Raw genomic sequence first — 26,667 nt, 5'->3', positions numbered from 1 at the left:
TTTTCAGGCTCAAACTGATAACTACGTTAAATATAAAAACACAAACATATATTAAATAAAAAAACAAGGAAGCATATTTTTAAATATCCCCTCTCCCTTCTGTACAGTTTGTTTCCATTAATTTAATATTATCTTAGAAAGATTAGAATTCTGCATGAAAAGCAATCAGCTTATTTATCTAAAAGATACCAACTCAGAATAGGCAAGTGGAGAATATTAGGGAAAGAGATGTGTAAGTGCAATATGCATTCAAAACCATGAATTGATTGCCTATATTTAGAGAAAGATGCATATTGCTTTCCTTGCTGCCTAGTAAATTCGGGCATTGTCAGATGTTGATACACACAAATATACACCAAATCTATCATGGAGAAGATGCAGATAAAAATCCTCAGAGATGATGAGCACCAACCACTGTCCTCACCTTTGGGTGTAATATCAGTTCCATTCAAGGCCCCTTGGATAACAGCCTGGGCTTCTGAATTCTTCTTCTTCAAGAAATCAATAGTTTCCCGCAAGTCCAACAACTCAGTGTCCTGAAAGACATTGCGTAATATATTAATGCCTTGAGTTTTATTCTTTTACTAAGAATTCTTCTGAGTAATATTAGTAAAAATCCATTTTTCCTAATCCTTATATTCCAAACAGTATAAAGAAGCTGCATCTATCCAGGATTTTAATTTCTCAAAACAATGCCAGCCTAATATTTTTTTTAAGGGAAGAATGATTAACTTTCTGACAATAGTGCCCTAGTTTTTGAAGTTGATAACTTTAAGTAAAACAGCTCATTAAGCATGGGGAAAGGATTACTATACCTATTGTATTTATTTTTGTGTCTTTTAAATAACAATGACATGACTGGGCAAAAACCCATTAAAACAGAAAAAGTTTACATCCTGTAGCCTGCCTAACCCTATTCTAAGAAACTGGGAAAAACTGAAAAGTGTCTAGTATTAAATAAGCAAAGCTGGTTAATTTTCTTCTGTTTTATGTTTCTTCTGTTTTCTGTTTACTGCTCTGGAAGTATTTTAAGTCTGCACATTGATCCACCTGAGTTGTAAATGGTGTCATCGAGTGGCAGTATCTGGATGACTTTAGTTAATCTTGAAAAAGCTATGCAGAGACACGCCTAATTAGGATTTAGGGCCACAGATTAGACTGGACATTGAAAAAACAAAACCCAGAAGACAATGGCAAACCACTTCAGTATTGTGGCCCAAAATACAACACAGATCATGAATAGACAATTGCTAGGAGTCCAGTTTGACTCAAGGTAAATTTTACCTTTTTATATAGTAATTCACCCATTGAAAAAGTATAAACTAGTATTTTAACAAATACCCAGTACTGGAGAACAAATTATTATATAAACAAAGCTGAAAGTTTTATGATCCAAGTCTCTAGACACAGAAGCGGATGTGGTTTTCTTTCCCATACTAGACGTTTTTGCTTTCAGCTGAGCTTGGATCATATTGCCTAATATCAATTGCCCAAGAGAACTAAATAATAATTATAATTTTATGCTTTCTTCACCACCTATAGCCCTGAGAGGTTTTTAAAAAAACCCTGTTCTTGAACAGGAAAGCTAAAGTGACTGCTGCTTCTCTTCTCTGATCTAATGACTCACCTTTTCTTCTGCAGTCTCAGCCAAGTGCCGCAGACGGGATGTCATGTTTACCAGACTTTGTTCGAATGCTGCTACTAAATTAGCCTAGAAGGAAAAAGAGCCAATTTTAGTCACAACCCAATCAAAGTACATAAAATAACACCAAAGTCATGGTTTGACAAACTTTTTGCCAACAGGAGAATGAAAATTAGGCCCAAGCTTCTGAACCTGTAACTAAGAGGAGTGAAAATGAGCTTTATTCGATCAAAAGCTCTGCTAAATGGTAGGATTTGGTCTGACTCTTTCCATTATTATTCACCTCTCATATCTAGTTCTGAGCTGCAGAGAGTATCAGGCAATGAATGTTGGCTTCCTTCAAAGATACTTCAGGCCACTGACTTCCAAGTGAAGATCTAGGCAGGTTAGATGTCCCTACAAGCATCTGTTTGAGTAGGGATATCAGTGTGACAAAGATTGGTCATCAGGTGGCAAGTTCTGACTGATGAAATTTTCTCCAGGGAAAGAGAGATCAAGAGACTTGTGCTCTGGATAGCTACTGTGCTCAAAATCACTATGCAGCCTCTATAGACATTTGACCTGCAAAAGCCTTAGTTCTGTAAGCACTTCTGGGTGTATATTAATTTACAACTTGAGAGAGAGAGATCTTCTGACCAACATAAAAGAATAAACACACTTGCTGAGTAGCCTTCTTTTTTGGAATATTGCATCCAGTTTTGGTCACCATGATATAAAGAAAGATGTTGAGACTCTAAAAAGAGTGCAGAGAAGAGTAACAAAGATCCTTAGGGGACTGGAGCTAAAAGATATGAAGAACAGTTGCAGGAATTGGGTCTAGACTAATGAAAAGAAGGACTATGGATGACATGATAGCAGTGTTCCAATATTCCAATATGTCAAAAGGAAGAGAGATCAACCTATTTTCCAAAGCACCTTAAGGTAGAACAAGAAGCAATGGATGGAAACTAATCAAGGAGAGAACCAACCTAGAACTAAGAAGAAATTTCCTGACAGTTGGACAATTAATCAGTGGAATGACTTGCTTCCAGAAACTGTCGGTGCTCCAACACTGGAGATTTTTTAAAAATGCATTGGACAACCATTTGTTTGAAATGGTATAGGGTTTCCTGTTTGAATAGAGGGTTGGACTAGAAGACCTCCAAGGTCCCTTTCAACTCTGTTATTCTGTTAAAACCTCTTAAAGGATTATTGCTTAAAAACAAAAAGCTTAACAAGATTGTGATTTAAGAATGTTTTGAATATATAAAGAAGACAGCAATTTTAGAAAACAGAAGAATACTTTTTCTTTGATTAAAAGTGCCTTTGAAAATAGTAAAATTAACTAGACAATCAGACTGAACCTTCATGGGAATGCTGATTGTTTGTTATTAAGGAAAGTAGGTACTTGGTAGATTTTATAAAATAAGAAGACAAGGGTAATATGAGCCTTAGTGTGAGACTGTAGTTACAAAGAGCTAATTGGGACTAAAGTGTTAAAAGGTAGAGAGAAGCAAAACAGGAAGATTACTTTCACCCTAGTAATTGACCTACTTTTACTTTTGGCCATAAATATCACAATGACAACCACAGGAAAAGAAGCAAAAACAGGAAAAAGGAGGGATTCATTACAACAACTTACAGATAACGCCAGATTTGTGGCAGAAAATGTTTCAGAATTTGGCAAGAGAATAACTGAAACAATTGCCAATAATTTGGATGCTTTTAAAAAAGAAATGGAAGAAAGATTTGCAGAGATAAAAAGGAATAGGAAAGATGAAGTTCAGAAGGTGGAAGAATCCGTAGGACAATTGACTGTAGATGTAAAACAAATTAATGATAAAATGGAAATTGTGGAAAGTTAAGACAGAAGTTATAGAAGTAGGACAAAGATTTGGATAACTTGGGATTACTGGAACTGAGAGAAAAGCAATTTTGTTTAAAATCAGAGCAATTCCAGAAGACCATAGGAAAGATATCAAAGAATATTTCCAGGATCACCTTCCAGAAAGGGGTGGAATGAATATAATCCAACATTCCAAAAAGTTTCAAAGGTGAAAGAATAAAAGGCCAAGAGAGGGTGCTGTTGCTACAAGGCAACACAAATCTTAACGTCCTCTCTAACGTTCAGTGATAATTTATTGTGGTTGTGCAGCAACACAATCCTGTTAAAACTCTGGAGTACATGACTTGTTTGTTCAGAACAGCTAAGCTTTGCTGGGATGCCCAGTATTGATTGATTGATGGGACTTATATGCCGCCCTATATCCCGAAGGACTCAGGGCGGCTAACAACAATAAAACACAATAATACAAATGTTAAAAAAGATTAAACTAACAAGCCCCAATGATAAAATATTAAAAATATTCTATTTAAAAATCCCTATCGTCAGTCCAGGTCAGCCTGATGGAAGAGAAATGTTTTAAGGCTGCTATGAAAGGACCGGAGATCCGGGGCCATCCGGAGCTCAAGGGAAGTTGAGTAACTCTAGTGAAAATTGAACTTCCATTGTATTTCTTTTATCTTGCCTAAATTACTTGTGAATACAGTAGGCAGGTAGGTAGGTGGGTCGGTCGGTCGATAGGATGGTAAGTAGGTCGGTAGATAAGTATATAATTGGTTAGTCTTGAGAAGTAAAACAGCATTTAGACTCCATGGAATGAGGGCACTTTATGCTACTGCACCAATTTGGCTACTCACATTGGCTGAGAGCTGGGATGTCAGTGTGGCTACTTTCTCTTGGGATGACTCCAGTTCACGGCGCAGTTTGCGGATTTGCTGCAGGAGAAAGAGAGAAAAGGCAGGAAAGTCAGGAAGCAGGAGGATTGCTGGCTCTCCACCAAAGGTCAAGAGCAGAATAGCAGTGGGAAGTAAAGTGAGGGTCTTACTGTACCTCTGACTGCATCCTCTCCTCAGCCTGGCAGCACATAATGGGGTAGAGGAGAGACAGAGAGGCAGGCAGTTAGGGTGAAAGTAGTAGAGGCATTCCCAGCCAACACAAGTGACCAGCCATGCAAAGAACCCAGCCTAAGCACAGACATTTTTCTATTTTGTTGTTAATGTCATTTCTCTACCTCTTCTTCTCATTATACCTTATAATACTGCAAAGTATAGTGCTATACAATGCTATTCCCAATGGTAACAGATGCCAAACCCTGAGACAACTTTATCAACACTTTCTCTTGGAAAGACTACAGTTAGAAATCACCTTTAGAGAAGGGGGAAATACAGAGAAAGTGAAAGATGGGACAGAATATATGATGAAGGGAGCACAGCTTACTGAGGAATAAGTTGAGGAAGCACTGGAAGCCAGGGACAGCACAGATCCATGAACTGTAATAAAGAGAGAAAGGGTGAGACTTGTCACAAAGTTTCTTTGGCTGCCCATCTAATGGAGTATGATTGGTCACAAAGTGATCCAGTAGGAGTAGCATGGATGGAAGGTAGGATGGCACGGGGGGGGGAGGTTATATGTGTAGAAAGGAGTGGGTCAACAACATTAAGAGTTCACATGATGGCTAATATGGGAAATCTGATCAGAAAACTTCAGAGACAGCAATTATTATTATCATTTTCCTTCTCAATGCTTGACTACAAGATTTCCTGGAGCAAACAAAAAATCCTGATGAAAACCTTATTTTTTGTGTTTCATGCTTTTTCTTAGAGTAGGAATTTTCACTTAAATCAAGATATAAATGCCAAAGTATAGTTTGCCAAAGTAGAAGTTATGCTTTTCATGCAACTACAGAACTAGAGATTCAAAACCACGCTGAGACCCAGATGGTAACAGGCAATCCCCGTTGCAACCTCATCCCCATACCTACTGTGTAAATTGGTACTTGTTGGTAGTGTGGTTTTCTTTACAGCAGGGGTCCCCAAAGCCTACTACCTGGCCGTGGCCTATTTGGAAACAGGCCGCATGAGGGTTGTTTGTGCGAGTGATGGGCCATCGTGCGTGCACGTGTGTGCAGCTTAACTTGCGCAAGTCGAGCTGTGCATGCATGCATGCCGGCCTGCCACTCACGGAAGTCGAGCAGCGCATGCATGCGCATGTGTGCCAGCCCACCACTCGCAAGGCCAGTTCCCTTCTCCCTCCCCCCAGCTGGGCTGCCAAGCCACAAAGGTTGGGGACCGCTGCTTTATAGTAAAGTGTTCTGGACAATTTGGAAGTGCTACCACATCCCATTTAAAAATATGCCTTAAAGGGGGGGAGGAACCAGTAATAAATCTAGAAACCAGCTGTGGCTTATGCAAAGCTGACATAACTATGATTCCTACCAAATCCTAGTTGATGATAGTGGACGTGCACGCATAAATAAGAAATCAGAAGATCAGATTATTTTAATCCCTTACTCTATTTTGCTGCCCCATAAACAAAATAATAATAATAATAATAACCATTTCCTGCACTGCCACCTGCCAGCAGCACAGCTTGTACTTTTGAGAAGTTCTGATATATAGAATTACTACAACTCTATCCGTGCATCATTATTGTGGAGAAGACTCTTATCCTCCTAGCTGGGCGCAGGACTCTCACCATCATCCACAGGGTCACGGAAGGAGCCTGAGCGGATCATACCCTTGGGTCGGTCTGCCAAGGACAGGGTGCTGCCCATGGGGGAGGCGTTGTAGAGCTCGAAGGTGGAGTCCTGAGTGGGAATGCTGTTAGAACGGGTGATCCTTGGGGTGTTGGCTGCCGTGGGACTCACTGCAGGAGAAGGGAGCAGGGAAAAGATGGGAGTCAGAGCAGCTCAAAGCTAGGGATGGGGTCTAGGAAGCAAGAAGCACTATATATGGGGCTAGCAGCCAGGATCAAGGTGGGGAAAGATAAGGAGAAATTAAATGTGCATCACACTTTGCATAAGATCCTTTATCTGCACCTGTGTAGTTGCATCAGTTTGACTAGTTTGACTTGGGTTGTTATGGTGCTTTGGGAGAATATTTGACTCTCATGCCTGTTTAAATGTGAAATATTTTTCATTGACTAAAGCCCATTGATGGATAGTACAGACTACTCAGTACCTGTTAATCAATTCCCATTTAAAAGACTTTAAAAGAATAAATTCACTGCATCAACAATAGTTGCAGCAACTCAGCAGTCATGTGATCATGATTCCAGTGCTTGGCAACTGGCTTGCAATTTTGATAGCCACAGCATCCCATGGTCACGTGATTGCCATTCACAATCTTCACTGTCAGTTTCTGATAAGCAATGTCATTTGGAAAGCTAACAGGAGGTCACAAATGGTGATCACATGACTTCACAACTAACAACTGCAATACTGTTAGCATCATAAGTCAGTAGTCAGCATAAGTCACATGACATTGCACTTTGCAACTTCATAAAGTAAGGATGACTTGTATTAGTAATTTAGTCCAAGTTAAGCAAAAGCTTTGATTTTTTTTATTTGTATCCTGCCCTTATTATTTTTACAAATAACTCAAGGTGGTGAACATATCCAACACACCTTCTTCCTTCTATTTTCCCCACAACAACAACCAAATAGGTTGGTTGGGTTGAGAGAGTGAGTGACTGGCCCAAATTCACTCAGCTGTCTTTTATGGCTAAGGTGGGACTTGAACTGTTGGTGTGTTTGTGTCAAAATAAGATGTTAGGTGAGGAAGAGGTAAGCAGCAAAATAAATATTACATCTACTTTGCTTTGAGGCTCTTGGCATCAAATGCAATACAGAAAATATTATTAAAACCTTACAAGTTGCAATGAATTTTAACTTGCCCATCCAGAATTAACTCTGATGTTGTAGCCCACAGGAAACATTGACACTTTGGACATAAAGCTGCTTTTTTTGAAGCAAGCTCTTTGAAGCTCCCCCATGTGACTAAACTAAACTTAAATCAGACATTTTTTTTCTATCTGACTTTTCAACCTATTACACCAACACAACCAATTTCCTGGGACTCACAGTTTCCTGGTTTCCAGTCTGGTACCTTAACCACTATGCCAAACTGGTTCTCTGTTATAGATTACAGTTCATGGTTTCTTTAGTTTATGCCTACTGAATTGCTGAGAGCACACAAGCAGCTAAGAATATGGAATAATATTGTAAGCCAGCCAAAGTCACAGCATATGAGTTGGACAACCATATAAATGTGTTTAATAATAAGATTATTGTTGTGTGGAAAATTGGACGAGGAAGGAGTATTAGGTATGTTCACCACCGTGAGTTATTTATTAAAAAAATAGGGACCAGATAAAATATATCTAAATAAATCAATGGGTTTGATTTCAGGTTTGCTTAGTCAGCATGCAGAGCTTTTCCTAGCAATGGTGTTCAGCACCATTGTTACTTCAAATAGTTGCTGAACGAGTGGTTGTTAAACAAATACTGCATTTTTAAAGCGTTTTATTATTGCTGCTTTCCCCTCTTATTAGTAAATTTACTACTGCAAATGAAATCATACTTAGTCACTAAAAATTCAAGGGGATGCTCATTGCTATTTTTTCTGGAAATGAAAAGGAAGCTCAGACTTGCTCAATAACCCATGTAGTAAACTGGCTTTGGAAAATTACAGAAATATAGTCCTTCCACACCATCAGGAATACAGGAGGAAAGCGTTGCAGAAGACTCCGTGTGAAGTTTCACCTAAAAATCATTGTCTCATCCAAACTATTCAAACTATCTCTAAAATATCTTGCAACATGTTTGTCTCATCCAAGCTATTCAAACTATCTCTAAAATATCTTGCAACATGTTTTTTTGATATGAGGCTATTTTTGGATTATGAGAAGGTTAGAAAGGTGCCAGAAAAAAGAAAATTAAGGAATAGAATTTGAAAAACGGCATAGCTTGTTGGATTATACTGATTTAGAACAATTGGCCTCTAAGTTTCCCTTTTCTAAAAAAGCAAAAGGAAAGGTGACTAACCAATATTGGTGAGTGGAGTTTTCCCAACCAGTGGTATAGAGAGAGCAGGAGGAGAGGGCAGTTCAGAGGCATCATCCGATTCTTGCATTCCTCCAATTGTATGTGAGTGTCGCCTCTCCTTGGTCTCTTCTTGGGGCTGGATTTGATACCTGCCAAAACCAAGCGATAGAGAGGCAGTTTAACATAATTAATTTAGCCAGTTTCTATTGCATTAGGCAGGGATATTAAGATAATTTTTACAATTCTCTTCTTACACATTTATTCATTTATCACATTTCTATACCATCTGTCTCATTTAAGTGAAGCAGGGCGGTTTAAAATTAAAAAAATAAAAAATTAATTAAAATTAAATTAAAATCACTGCTCTATCTTTATGGGCAATTATTGGAATCTCATGGTGTGCTTTTTATATTCAAAGAAATCAGTTTAAAAGAATAGACTGTAATCTAAAATTATAAATTATAATTGACTACAGTTGCTCAGGGAGAATCTAATAGGTCCTAATTCTAGAATTATATGAAGGAGGCATGGTTCATGGGAAGATAATAAGTTATTGGGTATCTTCTTATGGATGCTGGATATGTCATCATCAGAATGCAAGACATCATTCTCAAAGGAAATAAATGAAAAGAGATAAATCAAGACTAGAGGTATAATATTTATCAATACAATGATGTTGAAGTAAGTCATCAAAGGATTGGATTGCAGAGCATATAATTATTCTAGTATATATTTGAATTCAATAACAAAAAGAAGTGTTTTATATTGCTATGTACTTGTAAACTGAATTTTTAACTTTTTAAAAAAGTCTTACTCATTCACTTTAACATTTTTTTTAAAAAAAACTATTTATAATAAAGCAATTACATTTCAATTGTAGCTTTCAGAAAGATAACAAGGACATATGGTGAGAGAAATAATCAGAATTGATCTGCTGAAATCAATGAGAGTTGTTAATCATGTCTAAATTGATTTCAATGCATCTATTCTGACAGTTTGATGTAATCTATATTGGAATTACAGTTGCAATTGCTATATCAGATATGATCAAGAACAGAGTCAAGAAGTCAAGGCTGTAACCAAACCTTTAGTATTATATAATTTGAACAGAAAAAAGGTGAAGTATAATTATAAATTATCTTCGTGAATTGATTTCTGATGGCCTTCTGACTTTGCAATGCTGTAGAATCTCTTGTTTTCTGCTTAAGTAGTGACCGTGCAACTGGCACATAATTATACAGCACTGGTATGAGATAAACTCACTTTCTTTGATCTTTTTTTCACTATCATAAGTACAGGAAGTTAGAGATTTTTCACCCTTCACTGATAATATTAAATAATAGGTAACACAAAGAACAATTACCTCAGTCCCTTCTTGGGTAACGTATTCCGGTCACGGTTAGAGCTGCAGGAAGAAAAATGAGCAGTAGTACTTGTTCATTATTTGCTTGAATCAAGCTGTGTCTCCTGATAAGCAATAAACTGATTGTGAATTTTGGGGAATAGACCCAATCAGGCTTCACATCTAAGCCACTGCAACTTTGCCATGTATGCAAACTAAAGAATTATAAGCTAAAAAAAATGTGGTGAGTTTAAAAGAGTTTGTTCCTGCACCGGAATGCTATAATCCTTTTTCTATCTTTTCATCTTGCTTTTTAATTAAAGGTAAAAACTCTCATGAATTGAATATGATGAGATATGCAAATCAAATACATCCTTGTAACTTGTTTGTCTATATAGAAATGATTTTCACTTGTTTCTTACAGGATTTTTTTTTACTTTCATGTCTAGTTTAAAGCCTTGGTTGGTATTCCTCAATTTATGACTGGTTGTTTAATCACAGTTTGAAGTTATGATGGTTTGGAAAGAATGCTTTACACTCCATAAAACACTTCTGGCCATCATAAAATATTGCATCACTCCAGTTCCAGTCAGATGATCATGATCTGGGGGCTTAGTAATCTATTTGTAGGATACTTTGCCAATTGCCCTGCAATCACGTAATCCCATTTGCAATCTTCTCTGCCGGCTTCTCCAGAAAGTCAATGGGGAAGCTGGCGGGTTGCAGGCTACTGCCACCTGCCTCGTCCCCTCCATGCACAGAGAGGGTGGAGTGAGAAATTATTTGTTGGGCTGCAGAAACAAAATTTGAATCTTCAGAATCCCAGTTTGAGTTACCTTACACACATGGAGGAGAGAGAAACTCCTGCACAGTGCTGGAGAGATGAAGATGTGAGCTTTGTGATCTCTGCCTCATCTCTCCAATTCAGTGCATAAAGTCCCTTCCATGCAAAGAGAAAAGCTGCCCGCCCTCCTTTGGAGGAAGCTCTTTTATTCTGTCCAATTAACAACCTACATAGTCGCTCAATGACTGCAACTGAGAGAGTTTAAATGCAGTTACTGAGCAAAGCAGTCATATAGGTTCTGTCTTAACAGTCACTTTGTTCTATGACTGAGATTCCAACCCCAATTGTGATCATAAGTTGAGGACTACCTGTAGCCTCTCATGCACATACTATTCAGGTCTGATCTTGCTTCACTTTTAAACATTAACCAAGATTGTGTAGGTGGTGCCACCTACATATTACCTTATCTATTTTTATTTGTATGCAACCTTTATTTTTTTAAATAAATAACTTCAAGGTGGTGAACACATCCAACACACCTTCCTCCTCCAATTCACCCACACAACAACCCTCTGATTTGGGCTGAGAGTGACTGGCCAAAAGCCACCCAGCTGGCTTTCATGGCTAAGGTGGGACTCATGGTCTCCTGCTTTTTGGTGCCTTATTGCAGAAATGTAATTGAAAATAATATGATAAGTTCTTATGGATCACTACCGTGAAAAATACTTTCCCCATAGCACAGGAATCCCATTTCTCTTCCTCTACCTTTCCAGATGTGTAATTCTTGGGCTTCCAGTCCAAGCTATCTCATTGGACTCTTCCTCAGCAGCAACAGGAGGTGTAGAGGCAGTGGTAGGTGCAGCTGTGCTGCCTACAGAGAAGGCATTGTGCAGGTTCATAGGCATCTGTAAGGATTCCATGCTCCTGTGCAATCCTGAAAGCTTGGTGTACATGTGGGTTTCCTTGGGGATGCTGTAGCCCCCCATGAGCTCCAGGCCCTGGGAGAAGCTAGCAGAGTTAATGTTAAGGACTGGAGCAGGGCTTGGTGTGAAGCATGATGTGAGATGGGTGCCCACATTTACAGTAGCTGGGTGTGACTCTTGCAGTTTACCACTATGCATCTGATGGAGATCATTTGAAGGAGGGAGATCTAGACTATTAGAGTTCACCTTGTCCAAGTTTGCCAGAGAAGGGGCTTTTACATAGCTTTTGGCAGCTGACCTGAAAAAGAGGAGAACAGTATGAAGACAAAGTTTGGTACAGCGTCTGACATTGCATGCCATGATCACTTCATGTATTACGAAAACATTATATCTAGCACAAGTACATTGAACATTTGCATATGATATAGAGAAAAACAACTTTAAGCTACATCAGCTCCCATGTAAGAATCAAACACATCAAATTCACTATCCTGTTGATTTGGGAATATTGGGATCCTAGCATAGTTCAGTAACTGAAGAATAGTTCAGGAGATATTCCCATTACCCCAAGTCATCTCAATGCAATTGGGACTCAAACCAGATGCTGAGTAACACTTTTTTTAAAAAAAATTAAGGGTTCACACATAAGAATTCAAACTAATGGGCTCTGGAGCAATTTAATTTTGAACATATAATCACAGGAAAACCACAGAAAACTGCTTTTTCAGTCAAGCCTTTGTTCATCTAACTTAATATTGTTAATACTAATTGGCAAAAGCTTGCCAGAGTTTCAGGCAGGAATGTATTACACATTCTTAAAGATTCTGAGAAATTACATCTTGAGTTTGATATACCCAGGGGTTTTTTTTTTTGTCATAGAACGCTCAGAACGGAGTTCCAGCACCTTTTTTGGATAGAACCTTGTAGGGTAGGCAAGGCAGGTTGTATGACATGTGTGAGTTCCGGCACCTTTTTCTTTTACAAAAAAAGCACTGGATATACCTACAATATTTGCTTGGCAAGATATAAAATGAAATATGCACTAATTAATAGATGGCCAGATAGTCTAATAGCCATATCTGCAGTTTAAGAGATGCAGTGCTTGAACAGAAAGCAATGATTCTATTTTGCAAGGTTACTTAAAAATTGAAATGAAGGAAAGAATTAGGTGTGTATCTGAGCTATAGAATGAAGAAATAGAATACTCTATTTTGGAGACTCAGTGGGTCCAGTTCTTTAAAAAATGTGACATACGCTTATGATTCACAATTGAAATTCATAAGAAAACAGTATTTCATGCTAATTAGACCTCTCAAAATGTTCAAAATACTAAATTTTTATTCTGCATATAAGAAATATTTATCTTGTTTCTTTGTTGGTGACATGGCATTTATTAAATTTTACAATTTTTTAAAACCTTTTTAGTATTCCATAATTCTCATATTACTTGCTGATATTCAGCTTGTAATCAATCAGAATTCCAAAATTCTTTTTATATTTACCAAGCTAGATATTCTATTTATATAAATGCATTTGATTTTTTTCATAAACAAAAAACATCAGCATTATATTTCATTGTATTATTTTAGTCCTACGGCGACTCTTATTGAGTTTGTTTAGAATTTTGTTTCTATGTCAAGAATATTAAAACATAGTTTCTCGTTTTTGTGTTACCTGCAAAGTTCCTCAAACTCTTTATGCAAATCGTTTATGTAAGTATTAAAGATGACCAAACTCCACTGTACTTCCCTTGATATCTTAGTCTCATTTCATGAAAAACAACTAATGAACAATCCTTGGAATGCTTGTTCAGGGAATCTGTGGATCCACCTAGAAGACATGCCACCTAGCCCATATTTATTAGCTTGCTTTATCAAAATGTTATATGTATTTTCTCTGATGCTTCATTCTAGTCATAACAGTCCAGACTCCACAATTTTATCCATACAGCATTCTTAAATTAGAAAACAGACCAAATAAAGCACTGATCAAAATAACATTTTTTTCTAGTAACTAAATAACAAAATTAAGCTCGCCTTGTCTCCAATATGGACAGGAAAGAGTTATTGTGACTGGCAGACTATAAACTCATACTGTCCAAGAACAGAAGGAATTACTCACTTGTCTTCATATTTAAAATCCCCTTAAAATGGTTTAAAAGCATAAATAATGGTACAACTATAATTAATTGTAATCGTGTAATTGCCCTTACATAAATAATTGTGAACTGAAGCATCTTATTGTTTCAAAACCAGCATTCCTACCTGAGGGGTGTGGGCGGCAGCTCAGCGTCTTTTGCAGGGGTCTGGTGGTCACTTGGAGCTTTTGGGGTGCTTTCAGGGGAGCCAATGCTCTTGAGTGAGGCAGAGTCAGAGTCCAGTGCCACTGCTTTGGCTTTGGCCTTCTCCTTCTCCCTGTCAGTTTGATTCACTGGCCCTGGGGTGGTCCGACTTGCCCCTATTTTAGAGGGTTCCTTGAGGCGTGAAACAGAAATGCCCCCCTTGGCACTGAGGAGGCTGGGATCAATGCTGCTGCTGACAGGACGTGGGCCAGTTCGTCCACCAGTGACACTCATGGAGCTAGATTTGGCAGGGCGTGGCAGGCTCCGATACTGGATGTTGGTACGGGCCCCTGGTGCCATAAACCCAGGCTCCCCTGCATTGGAGACATCCAAGCTGGTTTTCCTGCCATTAACAGGTTTGACAGGGATACTAGAATTCTTCTGGATCTTGCCAAGTGTAGCTGAGCCACCAGCTTGCATCACTGTGGCAGTACCCGTTGCAGGAGGGGGTTTCTTGTTGTAACCAAAGGAGCCAGGCGTGGTGGCTCGTGTAAGCCCAGAGGGAGGCTTCTTGGCATCTGAAAGCCGATCTCGGCCAGCATCAGAAGATGAGCGCTGCAGGCCAGCATTTTTCACAAACAGTTTGCTTTTGTCTGTTGCTTTTGCTTCAGGCTTACCTGAGAAAGAGAAGGAGTGATCAGGAAACAACATTTGGAATAGATACAGGAAAAGGTATGCCTTTACACAGATCTTTGGACAACAGAATGAACTTATTTCTATCTTATTAGAAATCTTATTATTACATATGATACATACATACATATATACTGCACGTATGTTTGTGTCTATCTGTCTGTCTGTCTATCTATCTATCTATCTATCTATCATCTATCTATCTATCTATCTATCTATCTATCTATCTATCTATCTATCTATCTATCTATCTATCACACCTGTATTATTTTTATAAATAACTCCAGGTGGCAAATGTATCCAACACACCTTTGCCTCCTATTTTGGGCTGAGAGAGAGTGACTGGGCCAATTTCACCCAGCTGGCTTTCATGTCATGGCCAAGGTGGAACTTGAACTCATGGTCTTTTGCTTTCTAGTCAGGCGACTTAACCACTAGATCAAACTAAGCTTCAGATTGAGTCAAATTTTGCCCATTGGCCTTCCCACCACTAGATAGCCAAACTCTATTTCTATCCCTTTCCACTCTCAAGTCCCATTCCACAAGATGAACCTAATCCATTCCCATAGTCATGGCAGGTCATCAAAAAATAAGTTGCCTTATTGGAAACTTGTTGCCTTGAAATGCTGGTTGCAGTGTGATGCAGCAATTCTCAGGAATGTCAGGATATATTCTTATTTGTGTGTGTGAACTAACAACAAGAGACAAAAGAGATGAGGTTATAATAGCTTTAACATTCAACCAACAAACAAAGACTAGACTAATTTCTAACATTTTTTACCTCAAAAAGAATGAAAAATAGAGAAGTTTGCCACACTAGTCCAGTCTAATTGCTAAGCTTCTTTCCTTTGGGTATAAGATAAATAATTTACTCAAAACTGACATTTTGGGGTTCCAGGTATCATATAAGAGCTTGAAAGCACTCAGACAAAGCAGGTAGAGTGTAAGATTTTTCAAACAATGTCTTGTTGATAGTTCACCCCTTTATCTCCTACAAAAACCATAAATATTGTGTAAACATGTAGAGTATTCAGATATGAGCATATGAAATAGAAAGGAAAGGTTTTGTCACATTTGTCTACAAGTATCAATTACTTAAGATTTAGTTTGGTGTAGTGGTTAAACATCAGGCTAGAAGCTGAGAAACCATGGGTTCTACTCCTGCCATAGGCAGAAAGCCAGCTAGGTGATCTACAGCTAGTCACATTCTCTTTTTCCTAGGAAGGAGACAGTGCAAACCACTTCTGAAAAACCCTGCCAAAAAAAAACTGCAAGGACTTGTCCAGGCAGTCTCCAAGAATTGGACACATCTGAATGGGAAAAAATACTCATATATAGTAATTGTTGAAATTGCAACATTTTTGCTCAGAATAGCTTTTCTCATTCTGGTGCCATTGGATTTCATTTCTGGTGCCATAATACTCAGTTGCCATGCTGCTTGAAAGATAATAGGAAATATACGGTTACGGAATATAATAAGAAGGTGAATTCCCAGGAAAAAGGGTGTGTGAGACAGAGGATGAAGACAGCCCTTCTCTAATAGTTTACAGACTATATTGTAAATACAGATAATAAAGTGCTTAGTTTGGCAAGATTCTGTCTACAGGTGTGACAAAAGAACTAAGCTTGGAAGGATCTCCACGTTAGTTTTGATTTGAGGCTTGACTGAAACATCCGAAGTCTGAAATATCCAAAGAGCACCAAAATGGAGGTAGCTGGCTTAAAAGTTCGTAAGAACCACGACATGACTATTTTACTGAAGTACAACTGTAGATTCATTAAAATATTTCTGGCCTTATTAGTGTCCTAGAAATAGTCAGGCACTCCTGCTTGGACTCTGCAGACAAATGGGAAACAAATAAAAAGTGTAACAATATAAGTTCAATGACAATCTTACCTGCTACTTTAAGAGTCTGGGCTGTGTGAGTAATGGGAGAGGTCACTGCCACAGGTGGTGTCTTGCCCTTCTTTAAGGAGCCTGGTGGGCCCAAAGTAACAGGCTTTTTCAGCTCCCCACCTTTGGTGGGAGCTTCATCACAGCTTTCAGAACGTTCCCGTCGCCATTTGGAGGAACTGTGCTCTATTTTCAGGCTCCCGCTGTCATAATCCATCTTCTTCTGGGTCTTCTCCTCTGGTTCACCATACCAATTCAGCCCACTCTCTGCCAATGACCGTTTCTCAGAATCTGTGCGCAGCTACAGGACAGAAAACACTATCAAAGAGACATTTCAGCCTTTCCTTCTGTGATGCTCCCCAAGATTACACGTTCATCCGTCTGGTTCAGAAATATTGTGACCTGGTGACAACAAGTCATAGACCCTCGATCCTGTATTTCTAAATAATTTTCTTCACAGTTGGCATGCCAAGGGATTGCCTGAATTTAAAACACATGTCATTGCTCAGCTGCAGCCTTTATACTACCAAAGCCTCTAAAGCTTTTGAAAGCACTGATTTTGAAGAAGAGAGGTCTGCAGAATCAAAACACATAAGCCCCTCATTCATTGAGAGAGAATTCAGAGCAAGCAGTTGGTATTTGCCAGAAATAATAATAATAATAATAATAATAATAATAATAATAATGATGATGATGATGATGATGATGATGATGATGATGATGATGATGGAAGGGACCTTGGAGGTCATCTAATCCAACCCCCTGCTAAGGCAAGAAACCCCATACCATTTCAGACAAATGGCTGTCCAGTCTCTTCTTTAAAAACTTCCAGTGTTGGAGCATTCACAGCTTCTGGAGGCAGGTTGTTCCACTGATTACTTGTTCTAACTGTCAGGAAATTTCTCCTTAGTTCTAGGTTGCTTCTCTCTTTGGTTAGTTTTATCTGTTGTTTCTTGTCCTGCCTTCAGGTGCTTTGGAGAATAGCTTGACTCCCTCTTCTTTGTGGCAGCCCTGAGATATTGGAACACTGCTATCATGTCACCCCTCATCCTTCTCTTCATTAAACTAGACATACCCAATTCCAGCAACTGTTCCTTATACTTTAGCCTCCAGTCCCCTAATCATCTTTGTTGCTCTTCTCTGTACTCTTTCTAGAGTCTCAACATCTTATTTATGTTCTTATCCATCAAAATAGGCAAAAAAACCCATTTTAGATGAATATAGACAGAATGGTTCTGCTGGAATCAGTGTGGCCTATTATCATGCATGGTTAATATTAGTCTTAATGATTTTAATCAAAATATTGTAACCGTAATTAGATTTAGATGCAATCCAGTATTTTAAGAAAAGATGCATAGATGAAAGATTTAAAAAATTCTCCCAAAGTTATTTCACAACAAATTATTTTTCAATGGCACCTGTCTATGTTAACAGTAAAAAATAAAAAGTAAAAAGTTAACATGCAAAAAATATTTGAACTTGCAAATTTGCAAAAAAGCCAGGGAAATGTGTAAATTTGGCAGAGAAAAAGGGGAAAATGATTTTTTTAAAAATCCCATTTATATCCCGCCCTTCTCCAAAGACTCAGGGTGGCTTACAATCTAAGAAGCACAAATCAATGTGCTTAGCAATAGTATAGTAATAGTAATATTGAAGTTACAAAATGGAAATACTATAACAACAGATAATCTAGATGCAATACTAGAGTACTAATTAATACTACTTTAAATTATATAAAGGAGAAGAAATTCCCCTGGCAAATGGTGGTGAATATTTGAAGAAACAAAATTAACAGAAAGACAGAAACAATTAACAATTAACCCATTACAATAAGGAATTTTGTGAAGCTATAAAAAGGGCAAAATTGGAAAAGTGCATGGACCAGACAGTTTACCAGCCTCTTATTATAAACATTTTGAAGATGAATCATTACAATCGTTGCAAAACATGATGAATTCTATTTTGCAAACTGGAAATGTACCAGATAGTTGGATGTAGGCTAATACAGCATTAATACCTAAAGAAGCTCAAGACTTGACTTCACCAAAATTATCACCTGATATCATTATTGAATAATGATTTTAAATTATTTACAATGATTTTAGCTGAAAGAATGAAGATGGTTTTATAGGCCTTTATTCATGAAAATCAGTATGGGTTTTTACCTAAAAGACAGCTAAGGGACAATTATTAGAAATACATTGGATATTTTAGAATACTTGGAGCAACATAATGTTGCTTTTCAAAAGTATTTCCAAAAGCCCCTCTGTGAGGCAGATGGGTGATTAAGAAGTTTGATAGATAGATAGATAGATAGATAGATAGATAGATAGATAGATAGATAGATAGACAGACAGACAGACAGACAGACAGACAGACAGACAGATGATAGATAGATAGATAAGACAGACAGACAGACAGATTTTTGGTCTACATACCGCTATGGCAGAGTTCCTGCGGGAAGCTGTGGGGGTGGAAGGTAGGGAATTGAGTGAAGAACTGGCATTGAATTCTTCTGAACTGAGATTGTCTGAGGCATCGCTGAGGCCACTACTGATGGAACTACTTTCATCCCAACTGGAAGCCAGAGAAAAGATAAATGATTAGCAAAATTTAGCACAGAGGTACTGCTACATAACCAAACGCATTCTTCCCCATTCAACAATGTCCCGGGGGAAAAAACCTAGGAATATCAACTAAGTTGCAAAATAATAAATTGATATGCAAACAGGATGTTCCATCCTCCTTCCTGAAACAAAAGCAAACATAAAGTGGTAAGAACTATAACCATTTAAATAAAATCACCCAGTATGAACCAAATCTTAGTAATTAGTCTGAAGAAAAAGTTGCCAAAGATATTGAATGTCCCAAGACAAAGAGCTCACGCTCTGGATCAACTGTGTTTCACCTGGTGCTTCCACGAATATTGGATTTCAGTTCCAGTAATTCTCAGCGGCCAGTGAGTTGGGATTATAGGAATTAGTCCAACACATCTGGAAGGCATGACACTGAAGAAGGCCATTCCAGACTATTTTATTTATAGATTCATTGGACCTTAGCATTCCTTTACTAACATAGCTAAGGTAAGCCAAACAGTGGTAAGAGGATTGCTAGTTTTCATTATTTCTACTGCTTATCTAGGAGGGGCAAAGATGATTCAAAATGCCAACTCATGCATGACATGAACAGTTTTAGTGTTTTAGTTCTGAAGGTTCACACACACACACACACACACACACAAATAAGGTAAATTTAATCTGTGTGATTAAATTGCAATAATTGTCATTGCAATTTAATCACTAATGCAGATGGAAAACAGAGAAATCCTATTTAAAAATGAGAAATGGCAAGTGGAAGGAAGATGATGAGGAATTGTTGCCAATCCTCCCACATGGGACAAGGAGTTCACGAACACCCTGAACAGAAAGAAGCTTCTTTCCAGCTCAGAGAGGCTGACAGGAGCAGGTGCTTGGGGGAAGGAAAAGCAATGTGTCTGTTTATCTCCCTAAAAGGCTTCATTCATCTCTTCTGGTGTTTTACACATTAAAGTCCAAGATGACTAGCCCAGATGCATTCAAATAACTACCCATGTCTGAGCTTCCCTTTAAACAGACAAGATTTCCAAACATCCCATGAGTCCTGTATCAAAAGAGTTAATTATGAAAGGTGTTAATTATTTGACTATTGATCAATATTTAACTTACAATATAGAAAAAAAAACAATCTGATCACATTAGAGAGCACACTTTTTATGTATGAATGGAACTATTACATGTCCAAATATCCTCACTAACAACTTTGAACTGCACTTCTCAGCCATTATGTTCAGCTCTCTGTTCAACCATTGAACAGATGGTTAATGCTTAAGGGTGGGAGGATATTTCTAAATCAGGAGACAGTGCAAAGATTTGTTTTCATTTTCATTTCACTTAGCAAACAACTTACAAACAGAACAACAGGGAAACAATTCCACCATTTACACAGAAGAAGCATGTTACGATGATCTTCCTATTGTTTTTGAAATGTACTGTCATATAACATGCTCAGTAAAGTCTACTAATTACCTTGGTTATGGGAAAAGAAAATTTACTGATTCAATTTTATTTTACAGTGAAATCTTGACTTAGCAGACATTAATGCAATGGATTTTGAATGCAATGGATGAGATTCTGATTATATTTGCATCATTTTATATCATATGTCTATTTCTATTACAATGCAAAAAGAATTGTTGTTAGTTGCGAAGCCGTGTCCAATCCATCCTGACCTCATGGACAACATTCTTCCAGGCCTTCCTGTCCTCTACCATCTTCTGGAATCCATTTAAGCTCAGGCCTACTGCTTCAGTGACCCTATCCAGCCACCTCATTCTCTGTTGTCCCCTTCTTCTCTTGCCCTCAACCTTTCCCAGCATTAGGCTCTTCTCCAGTGAGTCATTCCTTCTCATTAGGTGGCCAAAGTATTTGAGTTTTAGCTTCAGGATCTGGCCTTCTAAAGAGCAGTCAGGGTTGATCTCCTCTAGGATTGACTGTTTGGATACCTTGCAGGCCAAGGGACTCACAGGAGTCTTTTCCAGCACCATAGTTCAAAGGCCTCAATTCTTTGGCGCTCAGCCTTTCTTATGGTCCAATTTTCACAACCATACATTGCAACTGGGAAGACCATAGCCTTGACTATACACACTTTTGTTGGCAGGGTGATGTCTCTGCTTTTTAGTATGCTGTCTAGATTTGCCATAGCTTTCCTCCCCAGGAGCAAGCATCTGCAAACAATGTAGATTAGGTCATTTGCATGACAACAGTACAAATCTAAACTGTAATTAGTTTTGCTTAGTTTTAGCCTCTTTCAATATGTGAAACAGTAGACTTTGGCTTATTTAACAAGCTTTGAAATAAAAGTATAGCTTAATGTAATCTGTTAAAATAACTGCAGTGTATAAGCTATGGTTTTTAGCTAAATATTTTGTAGGAAATAGCCATTAACTCTTATTCAACAAAACATAGTTAAACAGACTGTGCTTATGAACTCAACTTATGATTTGGGAACTACATGAAAATAGTGGTAGCTTGGTGCATATCCCACTCTTACAAACTAATAACTACCATTTCATTTTTATGTATACCAATTAGTGTACATTCAAAGTGACAATAAAGTTATTATTCTATTCTGTTCTGTTCTACTCTACTCTCACCAAGATTCAGTCTTAAATGTGTTCAGTTAAGATATATGGTCTATATACATTGATTATTATTAGTGAATCAAATTTGAATTATACAGAATCATCACAAAAGATGTTTTGGATGTGATAAAGGTGGTGATTCTTCTCTTGAGCTGTATCATGCCAATAAGGATAAAAGGATTAGTAGAGGTTTAACACTTTTGCCCATAAAGATGAAGTCCTGGAATATCCCTGTAAAAATGGAGCCATTCTAGATTAAGTTTGCTTCCCTCTCTCCAAGCACATTGTGGGTAGAAGATAGGAGAAAGAGGATGAGGAGTGAATAAGCCTCTTCTAATTCTATTGATAGAAATGACAACACTGATCAACAATAAAATATTGTTTTGCTTTAACAATTAAAAAAGGGTCAGGAAGTGATAGTTTATCAGACATTTGGCAGCTTGGAAGCCATCAGGGATGACTAGGGCATCTGTGTGTTCAAATTGCATAGGACATTTTTTTCTGAGATAATAGGCAACTGGTTCAGCTGCATCACACCACATTACTTTGAAGCTCTAGGTCTGACAGAAATTCAGTACATAAAGAATTGCCCATAACTGACTGCATCTATGCCCTGAGGAAAGCTGTACCAGTAATTTGCAGTTCACTTAGCTATTGCTATAAACATTGTGCTTCAAAATTTAAACAGACATATGCAGCCATGGCTGACACAGAGGGAGGGGAGAGAGTAGAAGTAAATTTTAACAATTCATGGACAGCAGAATAAAATATCAAACAAACCAACTTGGCTAACTTTCTCTTCACTCACAGTTCTCAATTATACAGACCTATTTTGTCTTCTACAGCTCTTTCCAAGGATAACAAGAAAATTAGTCCAACAGCAATTGGGGAATTGGCTATAAATATTTTGCTACGGAATTTGTCTTCCAGAAACATAACATGTGGATGGTGAGAGGACTAGCTGGAATAACATCTCCTTAACGTGGACTTCTGCTTTATACAGAAAAATAATAATAAAAAGATTACGGTATTGTTCCATGGATCTTTTTGTGGTTTTCTTGTTAGTTATCAGACCGTTCCTGCTTTTGTTTGCTGCCCTTGGTCTGCCCTTGTTCTGGAATGGTGTTTCAGCCAGAGAAGTTGGCACAACCCAATCTTTTGACATCTGATGCAAACTGTACCACCTGGATTAACATGCATATTATTATTTGGGAAGATTTCACACTTCCCCAAGGCTTCCTGTGGAAAAATATTATCCAACTGTGAATAAAACTGTCTAAATAAATTATGCCTAAAATTGAGAGTACAGCACTAGCTGTTTAGGTAGCATTTAAATATAAACTGGTGTAGATTTTTAAAAAATCATAGATTTTAAATCAATCATATTTTATATAATGTTGTCAACATCCGTGAAATAAATGTTTATTCACATTGGAAGAGATAAAAACCGGGACCTGAATAAAGCTTCACTTTTTAATCTTTGACTAAGCTGTCCAATTGTAGTTCAAAATATTCATGCTTATTTGCAAGGATTCATCCCTAGATGCTACTTTGACTCTCTTCCTCCGGCAACAAATAAGTCTTGTTCATGAATATGATACAGTGAGTTAAAACAGCTGAGCAGTAGGGACTAGGACCGAAGAGACAGACCAGCGATAGATTTAATTTACTTGCTCTTTATGTTCTTTCATGCTTATAGACAAATGAAGTCAGTGTTCTAATAAATATTCAGTGTAGAAAATCAGGGGTACATTCTGAGAATTAAACAATCTGTAGATCTTCTTTGATTCAGATTCTCAAGCAAAAAAATCCTAGGGATATCATCCCTAAACAAAATAAACCCTGAGGCTTTTGTTCTGTGTAGCCCTTTAACACAGTGGTCCAAAGCCTCCAGTCTGGGAACGGTACCAGGCTGCAGCCCATTGAGAACCAGTCTGCGCAAGTGGCTAGCAAGTGCACAAAACTTCATTTGCAAATGTGTGGGAGCTTAGGTTGCACATGAAAAACCACCCTCACCCTATGCCATTGCTGCTGCCAGTAGGGGACTGCTGCTCTAACAGGTATCATTGCAAATTATCTAGGCAAATGTACTCTATCCCAATTTTTAAAGCTTTATTCTCAGAGTTACAGACTCTAGAATAGAAACGATTTAATACTGTATATCAAAAATTTTAACTTTTTTGCATTTATAATTTATGAAGTGACTTATCTATAAAATAATTTTTTGCAATAATTCTTTTTGATTACTTGAGTTTGATTAAGCTGGGTGGGTCCATTCACTCTGGGGTGCATGCACCCATCAATTAAACAATGTCATCTCGCGGGATGCAGCAAGCACCCCTACTCTCCTACAATTCCTGACCTCAGAAATGATCTTCTTCCTGAAATTGGTGAGGCCCACCATTAGGACATTCAGAAGACTACTTTACATCTGATTTTTCTCTTGGGACTCAGGGCAGGGTGACTGTAGAGCCCCCCCCCCTTTGTTCTTGTTTTGTTTTAATCTTGTTTTGAATACTACATACATGCATAAATACATACATATTCCCCTAGCTGTAAGCATTCAGAAGTTCAGGAATCAATCAGTAAACATATAGGTGTTTGTTTGTTTTTTTTTAAAAAAAAACCCTAATAAATGAGATATTTGAGCCCTTCCTCACACTTTTATTATATATTCTGTTTTGTATTATACTGTGTTGTACAACCTAGACCATAATCTCTTAACAAAGCCAGGTGTCAGCCTAAAACAGATGAATACATGGTTATAAAGGTACTCTTAATACTTAATATATAGTGCAGGAATGACTTTCAACAAAACTTGATCTAGGAACTTTCGTCCAATTGGCTCTGTGGTTTTCTCATACTCCCGCTTCTGTAATGTAATTAATGGGAGAGAATCTTGCTGATAATACCCTAGTAGACCATGTGTAAAAGCCCATCTTTTAATCTGTCAATCAAATCATCTCAAGTAAAGAATGCTGCTCAAGTCACTGCATTGATCTAAAGCTCTAGGCTAGAATGACAGCTACCACTTATGCCCAAAGTCCATCTTCACAGCAACCCATGGAATAAACTCCTTCCAACAGAATAAGCAGAGCCTGTTTTCAGGTCACTGCTTCACCAGGTCAATAATAGCCCTGAAAACATTTTAACAAGTCTAGAATAGATATTGGGCATAATAATGATAGAAGAATTTGAGCACAATTTTCCTGAATAAAGTAAAGATAAGTCAAACAAGATAATAAACTACAAGTTATTCCCTCCTCTTCAGTACTTTAATGAGTAGAACAATGTCAAACAAAGACATGAGAAATCCCATGGCTGCAGGCCAATTTAGAAAGTCAGAGAAAGAAGGGAATGTCAAACCACATCTTCTGCCAAAAACAGATGTGGTCATGTAGATACCAAAGTAAAATAGATGATGCACCTAGCAACCCTGGTTGAAACCCTGGTTAAGCAAGACTGGATGTCACCGAAACTTGGATGGGACACTATTAAAAAAAGACCAAGCTAGAGTATGAGGAGAAAAAAAAAACTACAGGATAAATCATCCTGTAGTTTTGAAGTCAAGCTCAAGTCAAAGGAAATTTTAACTCTTAACTGGAAAAAATATTGAAGCTCCACGGTTAATACTCAACAATGAGCAAATGGTAGTTCAGGAAAAAAAATCAGGATTATATTAGCTCTACAGTCCTGGTTCTAAACAGTATTTTCCATTTACAGTATATTCCCATACATGTCTGATATGTCTAGAATTTGCTCTGAATAACTGAGGAACACACACACATTCATTCACTATAATCAGAATAATGTTTTCCTAGAATAAAAAAATAAACAAAAAGGTGCTAAATATTACTACTAGGTAGTGTCATATTTCCAAATGTTTAAATCTCTTGTTGGATTGTTTAGTACCTAACAGGTACCTAGGACAGCTGAGAAAACTCTATTCTTTTGATAAAAGAGATATCAGAAGAAGCAAGTCTGACTGAATAAAATTCATCCCTTTAAAACAACAAATAACATAGCCCAAAATACATTAAAACAATGTCATCCTCCATTTGACTGTGATGCAGTATGTGCTGGTTCTGGAGGGAGAGAAGTCATATCCTTTGATGATCTATGTTGTTAGGCACTCTTCCTCACCATAGTCAGATAAAATGCGAGGCTGTCAGGCAGCCAGCTTGAATAGTCGGTTGAACAGAAGAGTATACTGTTTGTATCTGAACCAACAACTGCATGAACATATGGAGGGGATGACCCTCTTTCCACTAGGAAAATCACCAACACTAACAAGGCTCCCGGTTTGTGAAGGTCATTGTTTTCAAACTCAGCTTGTTTGGAGCAAAGAAAGTGGCGGTAGAGGTTACAAAATGGGGTGAAAAGGACAGAACAAAAAGATGCCTTTTCAAAAGACCAGCTAGCTGTTGCTTAAAACAGGAATTAGCTTTGCATGTCTTGGGACCAGATTTGTTAGGTGTTAGATTTCCAGTGAAGTCCACAAAAATGGAGATTAGTCAATACAGACTTTGTAGTCCATGTTTACAACTAATTCCAACATATAATTTACACTCATTTTGAGAATTACAGGTCTTATATGTCAATATTTTTCAAACTGGGCAATTTTAAGATGTGTGGATTCCAACTTTAGAATTCCCCCGCCAGCTAAAAAATAATGTCATATATGACTCTATAGATATTAGTAGAATCTACAGTGTATTTAAAAAGCAGTCAGGAGCAATAGGGCTGCTTCATCTTCTCAGTGGGGCAACTGACTCCCACGAAACGATAGGAAAAGAAATCATTTCTATTTGCTACTTGCTATTTCTTAGGTGTCTCCTGACACCAGCAATTCACATGCTGCTTTCTCACAAACTCTAGTCATTGTACATCATCATCAAAATGGAATTATCACAACACACACCGATACAAAATAGTTTCCCTTCACTACCTATGCTTTTTTAAAAAATAAACATTTTCTTTTAGATGGAAAAGGGATATACGATTCTTACTTATGCACGAACTATGATATAACTGAGGACATATTATCTTACTGAATACAGAAT

General features: G+C 37.7%; 1 protein-coding gene across 1 annotated transcript in view; it reads right to left on the bottom strand.

The window, feature by feature from the left end:
* NAV1 (neuron navigator 1) overlaps nucleotides 1-26,667 on the bottom strand; it is a 247,801-nt gene that overhangs the window by 17,218 nt on the left and 203,916 nt on the right. Inside the window, 12 exon segments of the mRNA XM_083360193.1 lie at nucleotides 425-536; nucleotides 1,628-1,711; nucleotides 4,322-4,399; nucleotides 4,515-4,538; nucleotides 4,902-4,954; nucleotides 6,159-6,329; nucleotides 8,509-8,657; nucleotides 9,872-9,913; nucleotides 11,400-11,855; nucleotides 13,822-14,515; nucleotides 16,429-16,726; nucleotides 18,864-19,002. Coding sequence (XP_083216319.1) covers nucleotides 425-536; nucleotides 1,628-1,711; nucleotides 4,322-4,399; nucleotides 4,515-4,538; nucleotides 4,902-4,954; nucleotides 6,159-6,329; nucleotides 8,509-8,657; nucleotides 9,872-9,913; nucleotides 11,400-11,855; nucleotides 13,822-14,515; nucleotides 16,429-16,726; nucleotides 18,864-19,002 — 2,300 coding nt within the window.

The sequence above is a fragment of the Vipera ursinii genome (assembly GCF_947247035.1).
Source record: "Vipera ursinii genome assembly, chromosome: 3".
Taxonomy (NCBI): domain Eukaryota; kingdom Metazoa; phylum Chordata; class Lepidosauria; order Squamata; family Viperidae; genus Vipera; species Vipera ursinii.
Note: the sequence above shows the minus strand (reverse complement) of the source record. Positions and strands in the feature narration are given on the sequence as shown.